Here is a 19,617-nt window from a genome sequence, read left to right on the forward strand (position 1 = left end):
CTAAGTATTCCTAGCATGTAAATGTTGCCAAAATGTCCATCTTGTCCATCTCTTTCGTCTTCGCCTTGACGTTGACAATAATAGCCTATTCACGGAAATGCGGTCTTGTAGGCCTAACCGTAATGAATTCATGAATTAATCTAAGGTTGCCTTTCGAGTAGCCTATTTCAGGTTGAATTGAAGGAAATAGCCCTTCTGATAGGCCTATAGGTTTCTAAAACCATTTTCATTCATTTCAACAATGGTTTATTGAAACGTCGTTTGATTAATTTCGCCAATCACTTTCATTTTAATGATTAAATGAGACGGATATGCGGAGCATTTCTCTCCCTCTCCGTTGACCAAAACGTTGCTCTGGCATCTCTGCTGGACTGACTGAGTTATAGGCTACGTCGAGTGAGAGAGCTGTGAGGTAGGCTGTAAACATTCGAAAACTCGGGCGGTCTATGTTGCCCCCTTGCGGTTGCAGTTTTCCCGATGCTTCGGGAGTCCCGATGTGCGGGAATGAAAGGAGCATTCTCAACCCGTACCATCTGTAGTGTACTCTGATTGACTGCATGTATCTTGTGAAGTGAAAACAAGCTTCATTCTTTGACAAAATAACTTCATTTTGTGTCAGGTTTCCAGTGTTTTGGTAAAGTTAGTGTGTGCAGAGAAATGACGAGTTAGTGTTTATGTAACAAAATGTGGTGTAAGAACATGGGATGTGCTTTTGAGAGGAAAATTATCCATTTGGCCAATTGTGTTTTGTAGGTGAGAGGCTGTGTTTAGAGTTTTGAAAATGTGTCAAATGAATGGACAAACGCTTGTTAGCGATTGAAAAAAACTGTAAGAAAACTTTCCTGGGGAACCAACATTCGCAACTTTCAGGCAACGTTCCCCAAGAAAAAAACATTCTAAAAACGTTCTCCTTACCAGAAATTGTTAGCTGGGATATCCGTGGCCCATAGTTTGAGAAACGCTGGTTTAGCCTAATGCTAGGTTGAACTAAATATTCAAATCACCAGTTGAACTGACGTTACATTTAATGCTTTACTACTCCAAAAATGATGGGGCGTTTGTGCTTAGGCCTAGGCTATTCAAAATCATATGCTAGCTAGCCTACTGAGCATAACTTACATTCGAACGTGAATGTTTGTGTGTACGTCCCCCCTCATGTCGTGGCCAATATGACAGTATTTGAGATGTCTCATAGCCTATTCAGGTTGTTTTCACCATTGCCAATAAGCTCCGGTTTGATATTTATGTTGTAGGTTATTTTATATTTTGTAGGTTATTTTTTTATAGGCCTATCTCACGTCGGGAGAAGTGGGTGGACGGCGTACCCCCGCGTCCCACGCCCTCTACACCCCTGGTCACCGGGTCATTACAAATTAGGAATGAAACGCCCCAACGCCTGCTGCCCTGATTAGCCTACCTGTGATAAGCCATGTCTGCAGCACTCATTCCCAGACTGACACAAAATCACCATGGTTGATTGGCTGCAGGTGCCGGTGGCTGTGGCTGACTGCCTGTGAAGTGGGCTTACGTCACTAATGCGACTGATGTGTTGTAGTCGTTGGAATTAAGATATTTCACAATGTTGTAATTCACTAGTTACGAACTGCAAATGTGTTTACATGAAAATTTGTCTTTAAAATTGACAAACATCATATGTGTAATTCATAGCACAAGACGATCGGGACCAGAAAATAATTTATATTTCTCCATAGACTCTCATTCATTTTTTTTCCGATCTTAGGTCCCGTGGACCAACCGGAAGGGGCGGTCACTTAGGTTCCCTTTTGCCTTAATGTAAATAATCATCTGATGAATTCTTGTGGGGATATCTATTTGTTAAAATTTTTACCCTATTTACCCCATAATATATTCGTCCATAGACTTATAATAGGGCATAAAAAGGGCGATAACACACAAACAGCAGCTTATTGACCGGGTTGTCCATCCAGGTTGTGATCCTGGGACATCCTAGATTTTATTTTAGCATGACAACCTTTTACAGCAGCCCATGTCTGTAAAACCCCCTTTGCCCCCTGGGTATGAAGATCATTTAAAGTGCTAATATGACATGATTTCGATAAACCGTCTAGTAGAAGTGTTTCAAAATATGTGATGTGCAAAAATCATAATCATAATCATAACTCAAATTCTTTTAAGATTCACTATATAGTTTAAATGTATAACTTGTTCAGATTTATACAACATATATGCCCACCAAATCTGGGCAATTTCCGTGAATGTATGTGTCAACCACAACAGACAACGCGCTAGGTGCCGCTATAGAGTCCCTGAGCCACACCCTAGGCCAGAGCTCTGTCGCTGAGTAGCGTTACCAATTCCACACATAGCTGCCAAATTTCAAGAGTTTTAGAGCATGCCAAGTTGGTGAAAAAAGGCAAAACGTGGCCCAGAAGAAATTTCAGAGGCCGCACCTTGGTGCTCGGGCCCTAAATATAGCCGCAAGCGGCGATGGTGGGCCCAAGCAACTGCGATGCGGACCTGTGACATTTTGGAATCTAACAAAGCAACATGTGCGTGTTGGAGGGCATGTACATTAGCAAGACACATGCCCACCAAATTCGGTTAATTTTTGTGAATGTATGTGTCAACCACAACAGACAACGTGCTAGGTGGCGCTATAGAGTCCCTAAGCCACACCCTAGGCCAGAGCTCTGTCTCTGACTAGAGACAGCAATAACACAAAAGCACACCAAATTTGGTTCACTTTCGTGAATATATGAAAAACTTGTTCAGATTCATACAACACATATGGCCACCAAATCTGGGCCATTTCCGTGAATGTATGTGTCAACCACAACAGACAACGCGCTAGGTGCCGCTATAGAGTCCCTGAGCCACACCCTAGTCCAGAGCTCTGTCGCTGAGTAGCGTTACCAATTCCACACATAGCTGACAAATTTCAAGAGTTTTAGAGCATGCCAAGTTGGTGAAAAAAGGCAAAACGGAAAAGGAAAAAAATTAATCTGAGCAAAAGCAATAGGGCCTTGCACCTACGGTGCAGCCGCTGCTTCAGTGGCCGCACCTCGGTGCTCGGGCCCTAATAATCTGAGCAAAAACAATAGGGCCTTGCACCTACGGTGTAGCCGTTGCTACAGCAGCCGCACCTCGGTGCTCGGGCCCTAATAAAGTGTTACCCAACATGACATACCAATACTCAGGGTGTAACAAAATGACATTACAGACCTTTACACAAGGTATTAAAAATGATATGTAACATCACAGATTTTAGCTTACATATGGTAGTGTAAAAATGATATGTAACATCATATCTTTACAAAGGGTAGTGTGAAAGCGAATTTGGTGTGATACATACATCCCTGCAGCCTCCTATGGGTTCTTATGGGCAGTGATACCCTTTTCATATCAGCATACCCGGGGATATTGTGGACTTCTAGTAGAGGGGAGGGGAGACGCTCTCGATCCAACTTGACCTGGGGTCAATTGTAGTGGTTGGCATGACACGGGTTGCTAACAATATAAAGTTACTTACAACATTACTCTCTGAAAAAATAATATGCTAAGTAGTGTTTAAGTAGAAATAGTTGAAAAGTCTGTTGATGGTGTAACCACCGGTCCAAATTATGGTGATCATCTTACATAATGCTTTGTTACAGGATAACAGACATGGGTGGTATGACTATGGTTATGTTTATTTGTTTGTTTATCTGTTCTCAGGTGCTGTGGTGGTCATTCAATATTGGAGACACTAAAGACCATGAGTCTGTCCTGCCTTGGTACAAACACATGTCTCTCCAGCCACAGCACAAGGACAGAGCCGACAGACTTGTTAACAAATCTCAAGCACAAGCGTTCAAAATCCCAGAGGACTTGGGTGCAGAGGAGTGGGACCGGATACAGAGAGCCGTTCAGTGGGGTGGACCGGACCAGCAGGTTACCACTGTAAACATGAGCACCAGTTTAGAACACACCGCCTTTGTTATTAATAACTTTAAGGACAGTTACTCTGTGGGAGAGGAGCTCCATGTCACCATTGTTTCCAAGGACTTCACTGGAAGGCCGAAAACCTATGGAGGAGATTTCTTCAAAGTAAAGGTTTTTTCACCCAAATTAAAGGTAATTCCACCCATAAAATTCAGGGACATACTAGAAACATACATTTCCTGTGCGGGGATTGTTTCAATGAATGAAATAATCAAAGAGTTGTCTGTACAAGTAATTACATATCCTCAGTCAATCAGTATATATATTTTGTCCTAAGCCATAGAGCGCATAGCGGGCATTATTGATTTCTTGAATTGAAATCTCTTCAAGCAATGTTTGTTAAATATTTCCCTTTTTCCCCTGCATGGTAGGCTAGTGTGTTTGGAGAGGTGCTGGATCATCAGAATGGCACCTACTTGGCCCGGTTTACTCTACCATGGGCGGGTGAGGCATCGGTGGCGGTCCTCCTGGTTCACACCAGTGAGGCTGTAGAGATCCTCAAGCGACACCGGGAAACAGACCCCGACCGTGGCTTCTACTATGGCTACTTTGTGGGCAAGAACTCTCAGGGTGCTCAAGTGGAGGAGCAGGCGGCCTGCAACGTCAAATGGGAGGGGGTGGCACTGCCTGGCAATGAGCCCTGCTGCTGTGAATACCCAGATTTAAAGGCAAAGCTGACGTGGCACTGCCGTAAACCCCCAACTCTGCCATGCAACACGCTGGTGTACCATGGTATGGGTACCTATTATGTGAATCACTGGACAGACCTTGAGAAGGCAATCATGGCCGGGTGAGTTTTCTTTGTATTGAGGTAGGATTCATTATTTAGGCACAGACCCACCATGATGGGTTTTCTGTTGGGGTGTGACGATAGGTTTAAACGCTCGTTATACTCAATGTTCCCGACATGTTGTGCAACAATGTGACGTCACGGGGAACGCCGTAACCATTTATACTTGAGTGTGGTGGTCGCGACACTATTTGCAGTATTCTCCTGAACAGTGGTGTTGCTGTTGTGAAAAGGCTATTGCTACTTAAAACCATAGAAGAAGGCATGTAGCGTTCATTCCATAGACAGTAAAGTTTGTTCTCACAGAGCATTCATTGTCGTTAATGGCAGAAGCAACTTGCTTCTTTGATGATATTTTAGATCTTGGCTTTAAGCTCCTCCTGCTGGTGCACGACATGTCTGTGCGAGGCTGTAGTCGGTTGGGCAACCAGGTTGTTGCGCACCAGGTTGGGAACATCGAGTATAGATCACCCATTAGATCACCCATTACACAGCCCAGAGATGAGACGACACACGATAATGGGTTCACAATGTTTGTAAACATCCCGAGCCTTGGTTGGGTGCATTGCAGGTGCAGCATGGGGTCAGAAAAAACATGCAGCTAATAGACAGCTAATAGTCATTGGCACACCAGGACTGCAAACTGTACCTTAAAGGGATAATCCGGAGTGAAATGCACTTTAGATACATTTTTCGGACTATTGGGAGTACATACGTTGAGTTGACACCAAAATCAAGTAATTCCGATGTATTTTGAGAAAGTTCGAGTTCACCGTTTTTAGCCAAAACTCGTTAGCCTGGAAGTGAAACGGGCATGTCCTTTCGCCGCTACAAAACGCTATTTTTATACCTCTTCTACTGTTCCAAACAACACTACACTTACGTGGTAGTGAGTAGAGGGTCCCTAAAGCCAAACCGAAGTATCCCCACGTCTTTGTGTGGTCGGATAGAGAGTCCAGAATGAATTTAATCGAGTCAGTACCTTTCCGGAAATGTCGCTGCTGCAGCGGGCAACGCTTTAACAACCCTTTGATAACATTTCGGGAAAGGTACGGACTCGATTAAATTCATTCAGAAAAGGTATAAAAATTGCGTTTTGTAGCGGCAAAAGGACATGCCCGTTTCACTTCCAGGCTAACGAGTTTTGGCTAAAAACGGTGAACTCGAACTTTCTCAAAATACATCCGAATGACGTGATTTTGGTGTCAACTCAACGTATGTACTCCCAATAGTCCGAAAAATTTATCTAAAGTGCATTTCACTCCGGATTATCCCTTTAAGGTACAGTTTGCGGTCCTGGTGTGCCAATGACTATTAGCTGTCTATTAGCTGCATGTTTTTTCTGACCCCATGCTGCACCTGCAGTGCACCCAACCAAGGCTCGGGATGTTTACAAACATTGTGAACCCATTATCGTGTGTCGTCTCATCTCTGGGCTGTGTAATGGGTGATCTAATGGGTGATCTATACTCGATGTTCCCAACCTGGTGCGCAACAATGTTATGTCAAAATGACGTCATTTCTCTGTTGCCCAACCGACTACAGCCTCGCACAGACATGTCGTGCACCAGCAGGAGGAGCTTAAAGCCAAGATCTAAAATATCATCAAAGAAGCAAGTTGCTTCTGCCATTAACGACAATGAATGCTCTGTGAGAACAAACTTTACTGTCTATGGAATGAACGCTACATGCCTTCTTCTATGGTTTTAAGTAGCAATAGCCTTTTCACAACAGCAACACCACTGTTCAGGAGAATACTGCAAATAGTGTCGCGACCACCACACTCAAGTATAAATGGTACGGACTCGATTAAATTCATTCAGAAGAGGTATAAAAATTGCGTTTTGTAGCGGCAAAAGGACATGCCCGTTTCACTTCCAGGCTAACGAGTTTTGGCTAAAAACGGTGAACTCGAACTTTCTCAAAATACATCCGAATGACGTGATTTTGGTGTCAACTCAACTGATGTACTCCCAATAGTCCGAAAAATGTATCTAAAGTGCATTTCACTCCGGATTATCCCTTTAATATATTAGTCTTAGCTAATGTTGTTTGTCAGAATACATATTCATGTCTGTGACTTGATGTATGAGAAAGCAAAATTCTTGTAAAAGTAGCATCTGAAGAACACTTGGGGGGTGCTTTTTAGAATTAGTACAAATGTTCACTTGGACTCAACTCAACTTATAAGCTTTAACGGTGTGGGATTTAAGCTACAAGAACGAAATTTGTGAAATGCCATGCCACTTTATGTTTCCTTAGGCAATATGTGCAGCGTTGGATCAAGGGCGATTCACGTGTAATTAGAGTTAATGCCTCTAATTCAACTATGGGTATGTTTTCCTTTGGATCCTTGTGTATCAATGTCAAGCTACACACACACACACACACACACACACACACAATGAGAACATTTAAGTGGGAGCAGTTCCAGCTATCTGCAGGAGTACCCAGATAAATACTTCATCCACTCATCATACTGTCTCACCTTTAGGACAGAGAGAGCGATGTAAACCTGGAATGCCCACACCGATCCCAGCAGGATTCTACATGGATGACGTTTGGACGTCATTTGTGTGTGCCACCCGTCATTTTAACGCTGCCAATGACAAAACTCAGTGTTTGAGGGACAAACACATCTACATGATGGGAGACTCCACTCTCTTACAGTGGTACAACTTCATCATCAATTCCATGCCAAGTAAGATACATTGAAGTTGCCCTTGTGCACCTGCACGTACACACTCATGCACGCACACCTACTGTACTGTACACATACACACACACACACACACACACACACACACACACACACACACACCTATCCGTCCTCTCTCCCTCAGCGTGCACACACACACACAGGGGCAGATGTACATACATTTGCAATCGCAGCGTCATGAGCATAGGAAGCGCACACCGTGCCTCTTCATTTTGCCTTCTATTCATCATACCTGTAGCTCATCAGGTAATCAGCGCCTTTCCTCGTCTCCTAATGTAGTTTGCACTGCTCACAACTGAACGACACGATTCAACTGATGAAATTAACAGTAATTTTAAGAGACGCATATTAGGGCTGTTCGATTTTGCCCAAAAATAAAATCTCGATTTTCTTTTCTCAAAATCTCTTTTCAGGCTATGTTTTTGATAATAACCAGTTGTTAGTCAATAGTGTGAATAATTGTGTAGAACTGTTTTGTCATTCTATAATATTGTTGACTATGACCACGGTGAAGTTATATACTGTATGCTCGAATAGACGAGTGCAGATGCATGTAGGTAGGCTAATCTCTGCTAGTCACAACCAGGTTTTAGTAAAGCAAAGTTTAGTGGAATCCCTGTTCCATACGCTCTTGCGTGCAGCATACTATCAAAATACCGATGCACTGTTTGAAGTTTGCTGCTTGCTATTAAAGGGAATGACAGATGTCACAGATGTTACGCCCAAAACACACCCATGACTGATTAAAGGGCAGGACACACCAACCCAATTATCGGCCGTCGGACATCGTCTGGCGAGGTCGAGGGCTCATTTTTAGCCGATTTGACATTGAATCGGCCAGAGGCAGTCGGCCTCAATGACCAATCTGATTGGGGGAGTGCTAGCCTTTCTAAACATCTTGGATTAGTATGACCATTGCTAGGTAGCAAAGAACTTTAAATACATATTCAAGAGAACTGCTAACATTACATAAATTGTCAATCATGCTAAACATGAATATCACACTGTCCCCTCACAGGTTTCAGGCGCATGAACCTACATACCCACTCCCACAATGGTCCTTTTTTGGCTGTGGATCTGGGGAACAACATCGACCTGCACTACCGCACGCATGGTGTCCCCCGACGCAACCCCAAGGCCACGTTCACAGATATGCACTACATTAGTAATGAGATCGATGGCATGGCTGGTGGCTCACAAACTGTTGTCATCTTCAACATTTGGGCGCACTTCAAACTATTCCCACACTCCTACTTTGCCCACCGGGTGTCCCAAATCCGCCGTGCAGTCGTGGACCTCTTGAGACGTGCGCCAGCAACCAAGGTCATCATCAAGACGGCTAATACAGGATTCCCGGTGAATATTTCAAGTCCTCTTCTCAAAGTTTGTGTGTGTGTGTGTGTGTGTGTGTGTGTGTGTGTGTGTGTGTGTGTGTGTGTGAGAGAGAGAGAGTCTTCAGATGAATAAACTACCAAACACTCAATCTTCTTATGTCAGACAGACAATAATTCTGTATTATAGGCCCCAGATCATACTCAGACATGGGCAGTATTTCAATTATATGTATTTTAAATACGTATTTAATTACTTTAGTGTATTTTGTAATTTTTATTTAGCAGGATTGGAAAAAATCAAATGTACTTTGTAACAAAATACTTTGAGGGGTTGTATTTAGAGTATTTCAAATACTTAAATGCTTAACAAAAATCTGTAATTTCCCCCCTCAAATTAGCCAAAATTCATCACACAGTTAAATATAGCCTCTTACCTATAACCATGACAATATGCTATGCTTATCATAGTCTGGGAGCCAAAGGTCAGAATCTTTAGGACATGAACCCCATTGACATGAGGATTTATGTAAGAGTGGGGTTATACTTGCTGTTAGACCAACCGTAAGCGTATGCGCCCGTGTGCGACCTGCTGTGTCCTGTGTACAGACTCGCTGCAGCATTACGCACCCAACTGGAGGTCTTCATTAGGGGGAGACTATAGTAATATCAGATGTGGAAATTGGACCTTAAAGCCGGGTATGACATCACCTCAAGTGATCACATGCTCATGTAAACAAACAACACGGAGACACTGGATCGCCATGATCGCCCCCTACTCTTGTCAGTATTGCATCTTGCGGATGCGCCATGTTCGCCTGCGACGACGTGCACGACCGACACACCAAACGACCGCAAAACACCCGAGGCAGCCATGATGCGAATGTGACCAGAGCAGTAAGGGGGCATAGAGAAAGAGGCTGTAAGCCAATCACAGTAGCCAGACTACGCCACCCCAGGCTTAGTACCCGGGGACTTCTTTAAGAGAGATGTAAATTAAGGTTGCACAGGTTCGAAAGCACCAAGCAGACAACGTGAATTCCAATCAAAGCAAAGTTTATTGAATAACCAAAGGGAAAGGGGGAGGGGAGTCCTGCAATAAGACCTGAAACGAGTCAGAGGTTATGAAAGTACAAAAATATTTATTATTGTATTCCTATAACAGTACCGTGTGGATCTACTAAAGTGGGGCCAAGGCTCCACTGGAGCTAAAAAGACACTATGCAAGACAGGGGCTTACCTGAGGGAGACAGGCTAACTGGAGGTGTGCTCTAAGTTCTAGTCATCACGCGTGCACACACACACTGCAAGAAAGTGACTTACCAGTGACAGCACAACAGCCCACCACAAGCAACACTCACACCCCAAATGTGTAGCTACAGGGTCCCACCACCAGGTGACTAGCCTCCCTCAAAGGGGCCCTCATCTGCCAAATAAACAAACAAAATAACAACACCGCAAGGGAGCAACACAGAATGTAGCTGTTACAGAAGAGAAGCATATGCCACTTATGCCCTGTTCAACATTACCAATGCAGCCAGCAACATGCAGGCGGACGAACAAAAGCCACGACGGCAAACGAATAACACAGGCAGAAAAGAAACCAAGAAGACGCAGACCGTACTTAAAGACGTCACACAATTACACCAGAGTAGACTAACTAACTAAAGACAAGACAAGACAAGACAGCAGCATGACCCACAGGCACCCAGCTTAGAGGAAGCGGGCTGCGCTATACCTGGACAGAACAAGAAAGACGTTGAACGTAAAACAGGCTATTGTAGCCTAGCAAGCCACGTATTAAAGCAAGCCTCTACAGTACATACCCCATGTTCGTAGCCAAGTCACTCACAAGGCAACAGTTGGACCGCACACGCCCTTATTCAGCTACAGGCACACAAGATAAAATGTTACGACTCCAAACAGAAAACCACACTAAGGGAGATTTAATAGAAGCATAAGTGCATACCTGATAGCCGAAACTGGTACGCTAGAGGGTTGCGGCAGAGCTTACAATGCTTCCACATACTTGGGTTGGTCTTTTTATACTGTGCAAACAGTAATCAGTGTGAATGAACTCAGGTGTATAACTAATTACCCCGCCCCCTAGTTAGCGGGAGCAGACCAGTATGGGTGAAAACAGGGAGACGCATGAAAGCAGTGTCCCCTGGCTACACGAACATGAACGCGTTGTCTGCAGCAAGTATAACCCCACTCTTAGGAATCAACCAAGGCGTCCTGATCTGCAGAAATAATGGAGGAGACTGAGGCAAAAACCTCCCCAATGCTAAACAGTCTTGAGTTTTCACCACCCAGTTAATTCATTCTGTATATACAGACACCTCATACTTTATGTCTCAATCCCCCAAATGCCCCCCAAAAATCCCCAAAACAACATAATCAGTACTATTCTGGAAGGTGACGGTAGGTTTTTACTTTGCTTTACGACCACCAGGAACTCCTTTTAGATAGACAGGAAGTGAGGTCTGGCAGGTGACTGCATTAGAGAAGGAACGCTAGCCACAGTAGGGAGTGATATACTGTAGGTTTTGACCACGAGACATGAGAATATGAGACAAGAAGCCCAAAACAGGTTTTTCGTTCACATTTACATTGACACACACATACACGATTGGAGATATTTAAGTTATATTTGTTCAGAAGGATCCTATTTTCTTTGGTATTAAAGAGAAACTATGTAGGTTTGGCAGGTTCTTTGCTGTTTTCTTGTTTTACGCTGGCAGGTTTCTCTGAAGAGCTTCCCCTTCAGCTTTAGCATGTATATTTGACAACACTCCTCAATCAGTTAGTCTGCCATTTCATGATCGTGAGGCTACGAGACATATAACCATTCCAATGACTCTGAAGCTGTTCAGTTAAGGCTTAATGCATCTTGGGTAATGAAGTCCGTTTCAATACAATTCCTAAATCATAATGAGATGTAGTCTATTTTTAACCACATATGTATCAAACACATGAACTGCTAATCTTAGTGTTATGTATTAATTGTCTGTATTAATGTCAAATAGTCTTCTTTAACAAATAAAGTCTTCACATCCAATAAGTTTACGTGTGTATTTTACAGGATTTCGGTAGCGTTGACTGGCTATCCTTGCAGCTGGATCGAATCCTGCGTGAAGTGTTCCGTGATGTGGGAGTTTACATCCTCGATGTGTGGCAGATGACCTCGTGTCACTATAACAGAGAGGACGTCCATCCTGGCGGAGTGATCATCAGAAATGAAGTGGACCTTCTTCTCTCTTTTATCTGCCCCGCATAAGGATGATTAAGGGGCCCACATGATATATATATATATATACAGTGGGGAGAAAATGTATTTGATACCATGCTTTAAGTTGCCTAAAAAGAGGAATATAAAATCATCATTTGACAATAAATCTTAATGTCTTAATTAAAATAAATGAGAAAATAAAACCGTGACGTACACCACTTTTCTTTGTGATTGAAGAATGTATCGTAAATAAATAAATGTCCTTCCTAAATGCTAGGGGAAGGACATATTTGACCCCCTATGGGAATTTAACACATAGATTTAACAGGCAGATTTTTATTTTTTTAAGGCCAGCTACTTCATGGATCCGGGATATTATGCATCCTGATAAAGTTCCCTTGGCCGTTGGAATTAAAATTTATGATAGTTTCTTCGCTCACAAAGAAAATTTGTGCCCTTGGTGGTTTGATTTTTACTCATTTTTTGAATTAAGGCATTAGGATCAATTGTCAAATTATGATTTTATATTCCTGTTTTAGCATGGTATCAAATACATGTGCTCCCCACTGTATGTATATTTTCAGAATTATTTTTATTTGATTTTCAGAGATTACATTGGATTCCCAGTATATATATCAAAACAAATGATCAGATTTTAACCAGCATAATCTCCATTCACACAGATTACACATTATAGGCTTACACCCATATATACAACATACACTTACACCTGTATCCCCATTTGTGCCTTGCAGCAAGCCCACTAATTACCTGCCACAAAAAGGTGGTTCTCTATGTTCATCCAACTTTCATCTGAACCAGGGCTGTACACTGCGAGCAGCTCGTCGCAAATGCGAGTAAATATATATTAATGCTAGTTGAAAAAAAAAATTTGTCGCACACATACGAATACTGATTTCAACCCTTTCATTCGCATTTTGCTCCTAAAATGAATCAACACCAAGTGGATCAAAGTAGGCCTATAGTACAATTTTCGCGCATCTGTATAGCCTACACATTTCAGAGTTGACAGCTCTGGAGTTGACAACTCTTGCACCTGGCAGGACACTCACGCTTTCAGCATCAACTTCCACTCTCACACACACGCAAGAATATAAATGTCACTCCAAATCCATTCTTCTTTTTCTTCAATCTGTTCGTTATCAGTTGGTGACTATTACCGGTGAAACGGTGAACTATGATACAAATGTTGACTATATTACAGTGTTCATTTAAAATATTATTATTATCACGGTTGATAAACACGGTGTGGAAACCGTAGGCTATGTTAAATTCCTCCCAGCTTCACCCGAGCCTGCATTTGACATAGGCCTGGTAGACTTGACACAAAAATGGTAGCCTTTCCTACTGATTCTGTCGTCTAATTGAGGGATTTAACCACGATTCGGTGCTACACTTGCTTAAAAAAGGCGGAACATTTTCATCGCAAATGTGCGTTGTATCATATACTGCGTCTTTGTAGGCTACGTTCACATTAAATCCATTCCACTAACGTTATCAATACCGTAACGTTTTTTTTAGCACTGGTTGTCACTCATTGGATATAACAGATAGCCTATACCAAACTCCAAGACAAGTCATGGTAGGTTAAGAAAGAGTAGGTTAAGCACCCAGCCAACACAACCAAGGAAAAAGTGAACGGGACAACTCACAATGCCATGCCACGGTAGGCTAACTAAATCATAGAAGTTAACTGGACAACTGAGTGCTGGACACTCATCTTTTCTATTACACCAAAAATATTTGTCTTTACCTTTATTAGTTTTTTTTTTTAACATTCATGTTATTTAATGAAAACATGTATCCTTGAACTATGCGTGACTAGTATTTTCCTAAAACCGAATGAAACCTAATTATGTTCAGTACGGTACTTAAAGTGACAGACATTCAATTAGACCTATACACCACCACTGTAATATCATTAAAGACAAGTGTAATCAATATGAAGTATTCAAGATATTGCAAATGCTATAAATTGTTAACAAAATGTATACAAATTCTGAATTCAAAATATGAAATAGAAACAAGACAAGCCATTTTCTGTGTTTGTGGAGGGTTTGAGCAGAGACTAGGATTGCCACTCCTTTGAATGATCTGTATCCTGCTTAAGGCATGAGGTTTTCAAGGAAATGTCTTAGTGCTCCTAATCTTTTCTCTGTGCTCCTAAATTTGTTCATTTAGGAGCACCTGTGCTCCTAATGAAAAAGCTAAGCGTACAGCCCTGATCTGAACCATTGATTATTTGCTTGATGTAATATACCTGTGCTGCAAGATATAGCTCCAAATTTGGGAAGTTTAGCCCACCTTCTTTTCTGCTATTCTGGAGAAGTTTCCTACTTAACCTGGGAGCTTTGACTGACCAAATAAATGAAATAAATAGCCTATTAATAGTTCTAAATAAATCTTTTGGAGGAGTCACTGGTATTGTTTGAAAAACAAACAGAAATGTTGGGAGCCATATCATTTTTATTATTAATTCTACCAATAAGATGAATTGATAAGTCTGCCCATTTTGCTTGTTTTCAGGTCTTTGATTAATGAAGTGTAATTGTCTTTGTACAATTTAGTTGTATCCCTACTAATATAACAGCCTAAGTACTTATATTTTCCCTTTGCCATTTAAACCTTATCAATTCCTTGTTATTAGGCTGTACCCCTAAAATGGGAAAGATTTCTGTTTTATTAATTCAATAAAACAGAAATGGGCGGGGGGCGGGGGACATAGCATGATTGACAGGTGACAGTACAACCTTGAAGTACCAAAGTCCAAAGTTTGAAGTAAAGGCGTTCGAATTAAATGGTGGCGCACGGAATTGCATGAGGCTGAAATTTTAAGTCTCATTCAAAATGAGAACAACAGGGAAATGTAAATGTGATGTATGACTTCAAATTAATTCAACTTCTTATTCAATTGATTTAAAGTTTAATGTAATTCAAAATTCAAATGACATTGATTTAAACTTTAAATTAGATTACATTTAATAATCGTTGATAGATTTAAATTTGATACTTGGTGATATGACTTAAATGACATTTTACTTTGTAATTTACTTTATATTTAATTATTGTTACTTTGACCCTTCATACAATATGTTGCGTAAAATTCTACTGGTAGTCCATCCATACCAGGCGCCTTACCTTTTGGGAAACGATATATTGCTGCCTTCTTGCTTGTGCTCCTCTGATAAGTGTTTAATACTCACAGTTTCCAAAAAATTGTTGTCTTTAACATCATATTGTTCCCAAGATTATTTTTCATAAAATGAGGCAAATTGTTGATTGATCATTTTGTTATCTATTAATACTGTTTGTTTTCAAGTCTTGTAGAACAATATTTTCCTGTCTTGACATTATTTTTTTTACCATAGATGTTTTTTGTTTGTTTTTTTTCCATAGATGCCACATTTGATTACATTTCCATGTCCAAGTTAACTCCTGAGGACCTTGGACAAACAAGTATAGGCCCACACTAAGTAGCTAATCAAGAGTTGACATATGATTGAAATGAATGTCATCAGCATGGGAATCAAGAGTCCACATGATTGAAAGGAATGTCATCAGTCTGGATATTAGGATCCTTACACCACCACATATAGACCGGTTTTGAGGTCCAGATTTTCAGGTTCTAACAACCATTTTCAAATGTCTAGGCTGGCAAAATCAGATTTTGGCTGGCAGTCTGAATGCAGCCTACAAGCCCCCGATGTTGAGACATCCTAATAGTGTGGGCTAGCTCTATCTTGTTTGGGCTATTTTGTAGAAAGTGGCAGAAAATGTGAACCGTGGAAAAGACAAAAGATTATATGAGATAGTTCACTAGATAGAAGTTTTAATATAACTGCTTGATTCCAGCTTGCTCTAAACCAAATAAAAATGTGCAAATGCAACAATGATAGATAACTGGTATGAAAAGAATATTTACTTAGAGTAGAAGTGTGTTTTTACTAAAAGCTTAAAGTGTGGTTTTGTTTAGCTTTAGAATGTGTTTTGCTTAATCCTTTAGAGCACAATTGTTTAGCCCTTAAAGTGTTTTAGTCAGGCTTATAGAGTAATGCTGTGTTAGAGTTTTAAGTTTGGTAGTTCCTGCTTAGGCCCATATATGGGTTACATCCGAATGCTGTGTCAACGAGAATATTGATCTCCTTGCAAGAATACTTTTTTCTTGCGAGAGGCGCACGCCTGCAAGGAGACCCGGCTGGAAAGGGGTGAGTTGTCCGTTTGAAGGGCTTACTTTCTAGACACTGTTAATGGGCAAACACTTATTACACAATATATTGACATACACTGGAGTAGCGAACTCAGCTGTGTATTTAGGAAGGAAAGTCCTAGACACTAACGCGGTCACAAAACCAACCGGACTGTATTTCGCCGACATGGTCCTGTAATTAAATGACACCAGATTGTATTTAGCAGACATGTATCTGTAGAAAAATTACACTGGATTGCATTTAGCGGGCATGGTTCCGTAAAAAATTAATGTTCGGGGGCCTTTGTAAGGTCCGAAACCTGCACCATACAAGCAAAGATAAGGAAATCTGTTTTTAGTAACTAAAGAAGGTAAAAACGGAGTACAAATTATCATTTAGATCTGTTATATGCCAATGAGTGCTATACAGATTTGTCCTAGAAAACCCCATAGTTGATCACCTGGCCAAGACTTTAGAATTAGATTAAGTTTGTTGTATGTTTCCGGTGGGATGAGAGAAACTGTTTTCCCCCAGCCGTGTTACACAACTTACAATTAGGAACCTAGAACCCCTTTAACCCCAACCATTCACCCTCATCACGAGGAGGAGAATATATCTGAATTCCCAATCCCAAATTAGATTTAATAGTTGTCTTCTATGTCATAGAAATCTGTCACTAGAACAGTTATATATGAATCTTTCTGTGACCACTAGGAATAGGTCCCCATTGTCCCTACACTGACAGGCACCAGCCTTTGTAACAGGAAGAAGACTTTTAGAAATCATTGTCACAGATTAGTTTATGCAGTAAATGGCCAAGTCCCCCTATAAGAAGAGAATCACATAATTAAGCATGTTTGCAGGTAATAAGGATTTTGATTCATGTATCAGTCCTTTCGCGCATCCTAAACCCATTGAAAAGGGGCCTTTGCCACAGACACGACACTGATAAATAACTTCCCCTTTTTCGCTGAGCAGTCGCCTCAAAGAGTCAGAAAGGGGGGAAACAAGCTATCTTTAGCAAGGCAGAAATCTCTTGCAGAGTCTAAAGATAGTATACACACACACAACCAGGTTAGCAGAGTGAGGGATTCACAGTAGTCTAACGGGTTTACATATGCACACACTCTGAGTAGCGGTCTCAGCTGAGACTATAGGAGCGGAGCCCTGTAATCATCAGATAGGATACAAAACGCAACATGGCGCCCAACGTGTAGGCAGTGATTGAATAAGACAAATAAGTCACCACACTAGCCTAAAGCGCTCGAACCCACAATACCCAAATCGAGTGTATAGGGTTTCGAAGCACGGGGGAGTTCTTTTAACCCAGTGGGGCCACACTGGGAAAGCAGAAAGGCTCCAACTGCGCAGGAAAGTCTCGTTAAATAATAGCGCAGGCGCAAATCGACCCAGTAAAAGACAAAAGGATTATTAGGAACCAGCCCTTACGTATCCTGTCTATTTAATAGTAGTAATTACTAGCCAAACCAAGTTCGATCACTGAAGCCGACAGAGGCTGACTGTATCCGTGAGTATAAGACATATCATAGGTGTTACTGGTTGTATCCGTCGAGATCTCAGAACGCAGAGTGAAGTGGAAGTTGCAAACCCACGAGGAACCGCACCTATTCGAGAGTACTTAGAAGGAAAGGAACAGTTATAAAACAGCCGAGACTGAAGTGTGAATGGACAGATAGCTCCATAGCCCGCCACACAAGTCCAGGGGCAGAAGACAGCTCCGTCGACCAATATGCATGTCTAATCCCACAAAAACTGTAGGTTGAACCTAGGAAATGTTTTGGATTTAGACTTTGGTACAGACAGGGGCACCTTCCTTAACCTGGCAAATGTACAGCTGTCCCACACAGCAGGAGTAGCTGCTGCAGTGCAAGGACGCTGGATGTAAAAATTGAGCTGACCTACTATCAGAACTCCCGCTGAGATCAGGAACCGTGGTAGCACAAAGGGTCAAAAACGACCCATAGGTTAGCACAGTCTTACATGTAGCTTATGAAGCCCATAATGGAACGATGGGACACAATCAACAGGTGCAATACCTGCAAATTTGATGGAAAAGGCTATGTTAGCAGCACCAGGGACATTTCTAAGCCCAAACACTCCCCGCCCCTGCCACAGAAGAGCACGCCAGTGCCACATCAGGGACCTTCCGAAGTCTCACCACTCTCCCCACCCCTGCCACAGGGGAGAACGCCTCGACAGATGAGAGCAAGGGGGAATGAGAGGGAGACATAAGATATCACATCCCAATCATACCAGAGAGAGGCCGAGTGAGAGAGAGAACCACAGTCTGGCCACGAACACCCAGGCCCTCCCCCCAAAGAGGAACTCCGAGTGGCCTTCAATATGAAGGATCACAAGCACAAGTTCAACCCCCTTAAGACCCGCCAATGTCCATGTCCCACAGACACCCATAAGACAGGCAGCACCCATCATACGACCCCTCTCCACAGTATCATTTGCACCTCCCCAATCAGAGTTAGGCTCCTCTATATTTTCAAGCAGCCAAATTTTAGGTACAGGGATGAGCTGTGTAAAGCTTCTCTCCCTACTCCCCCCACGAGTAGAAAGCCAATCAGATACAGCCTATCTCAAGAGATGTATAGATGCAGGACTCCCAGAAGAATTACTTCAGGACACGACCATGAACCTAGCCTTGAGTGTGAACAAAAGCATTCGCGTACCCCCAGGTAGCACATGTTTAGACTTAGTGAAGGCCTACAAGAGAGCCCCAGAAGATGAGTTGGAAGAATAACTCAAAATTTCTCGAAAGGGGTAACAGAAAAGAGAAAAGTGCCTCAGTGAGCTAGACCAAACAGTTTACTCGCCTGACGGTTAGACACCCCAACCGAGAAAAAGGGGAACTACTGTAGACGGCTAAACAAGACGAGAATTGTCAAGTTACACAGACCCCATGAAGTGCCCGAAATCATAGAGAAGGGACGTCGCAAAAAAAAGACTCCCATGTCTCACAAGATGAAAAATGCAGCAACTACGCCAACAAGAGAGGGCGTCCCATCCCATAGGGAAAATGTACCCCATCACTGTTAAAAGGTGAGGGGTGTGCTACTCCACTAACATTGCGGGGCCCCTACCTCCCACTATATTAGGGAATACATATTTTCTAATATACACCACCCACAAACAAAGCCTATGGCCACTCTTGCTCTGCTCCACAGAGAGCAGACAAGAGGCCAGGGCATCAAAAACACTACTGAAGATGAAGACATTATAGTGAACGTGACGGGTAACGTTGTGACCTTAGCAAAGACAGGCAGGGTACATCTTTTACTCATACATTTACAAAAATTACAACACACTCAACACTCACAAACACTAAGCCCAAGTGTCTTGCC

General features: G+C 42.2%; 1 protein-coding gene across 1 annotated transcript; it reads left to right on the forward strand.

The window, feature by feature from the left end:
* Window positions 1–3,765: 3,765 nt before the first annotated feature.
* On the forward strand, window positions 3,766–12,093 carry LOC134083410 (NXPE family member 3-like). Its single transcript, XM_062539737.1, has 6 exons — window positions 3,766–4,068; window positions 4,335–4,753; window positions 7,016–7,086; window positions 7,248–7,454; window positions 8,491–8,828; window positions 11,889–12,093. Exons 1-6 carry the CDS (start codon window positions 3,766–3,768, stop codon window positions 12,081–12,083), a joined length of 1,533 nt encoding a protein of 510 aa, XP_062395721.1. The 3' UTR covers window positions 12,084–12,093.
* Window positions 12,094–19,617: the final 7,524 nt, after the last annotated feature.

This window comes from Sardina pilchardus, chromosome 6 (assembly GCF_963854185.1).
Source record: "Sardina pilchardus chromosome 6, fSarPil1.1, whole genome shotgun sequence".
Taxonomy (NCBI): Eukaryota; Metazoa; Chordata; class Actinopteri; order Clupeiformes; family Clupeidae; genus Sardina; species Sardina pilchardus.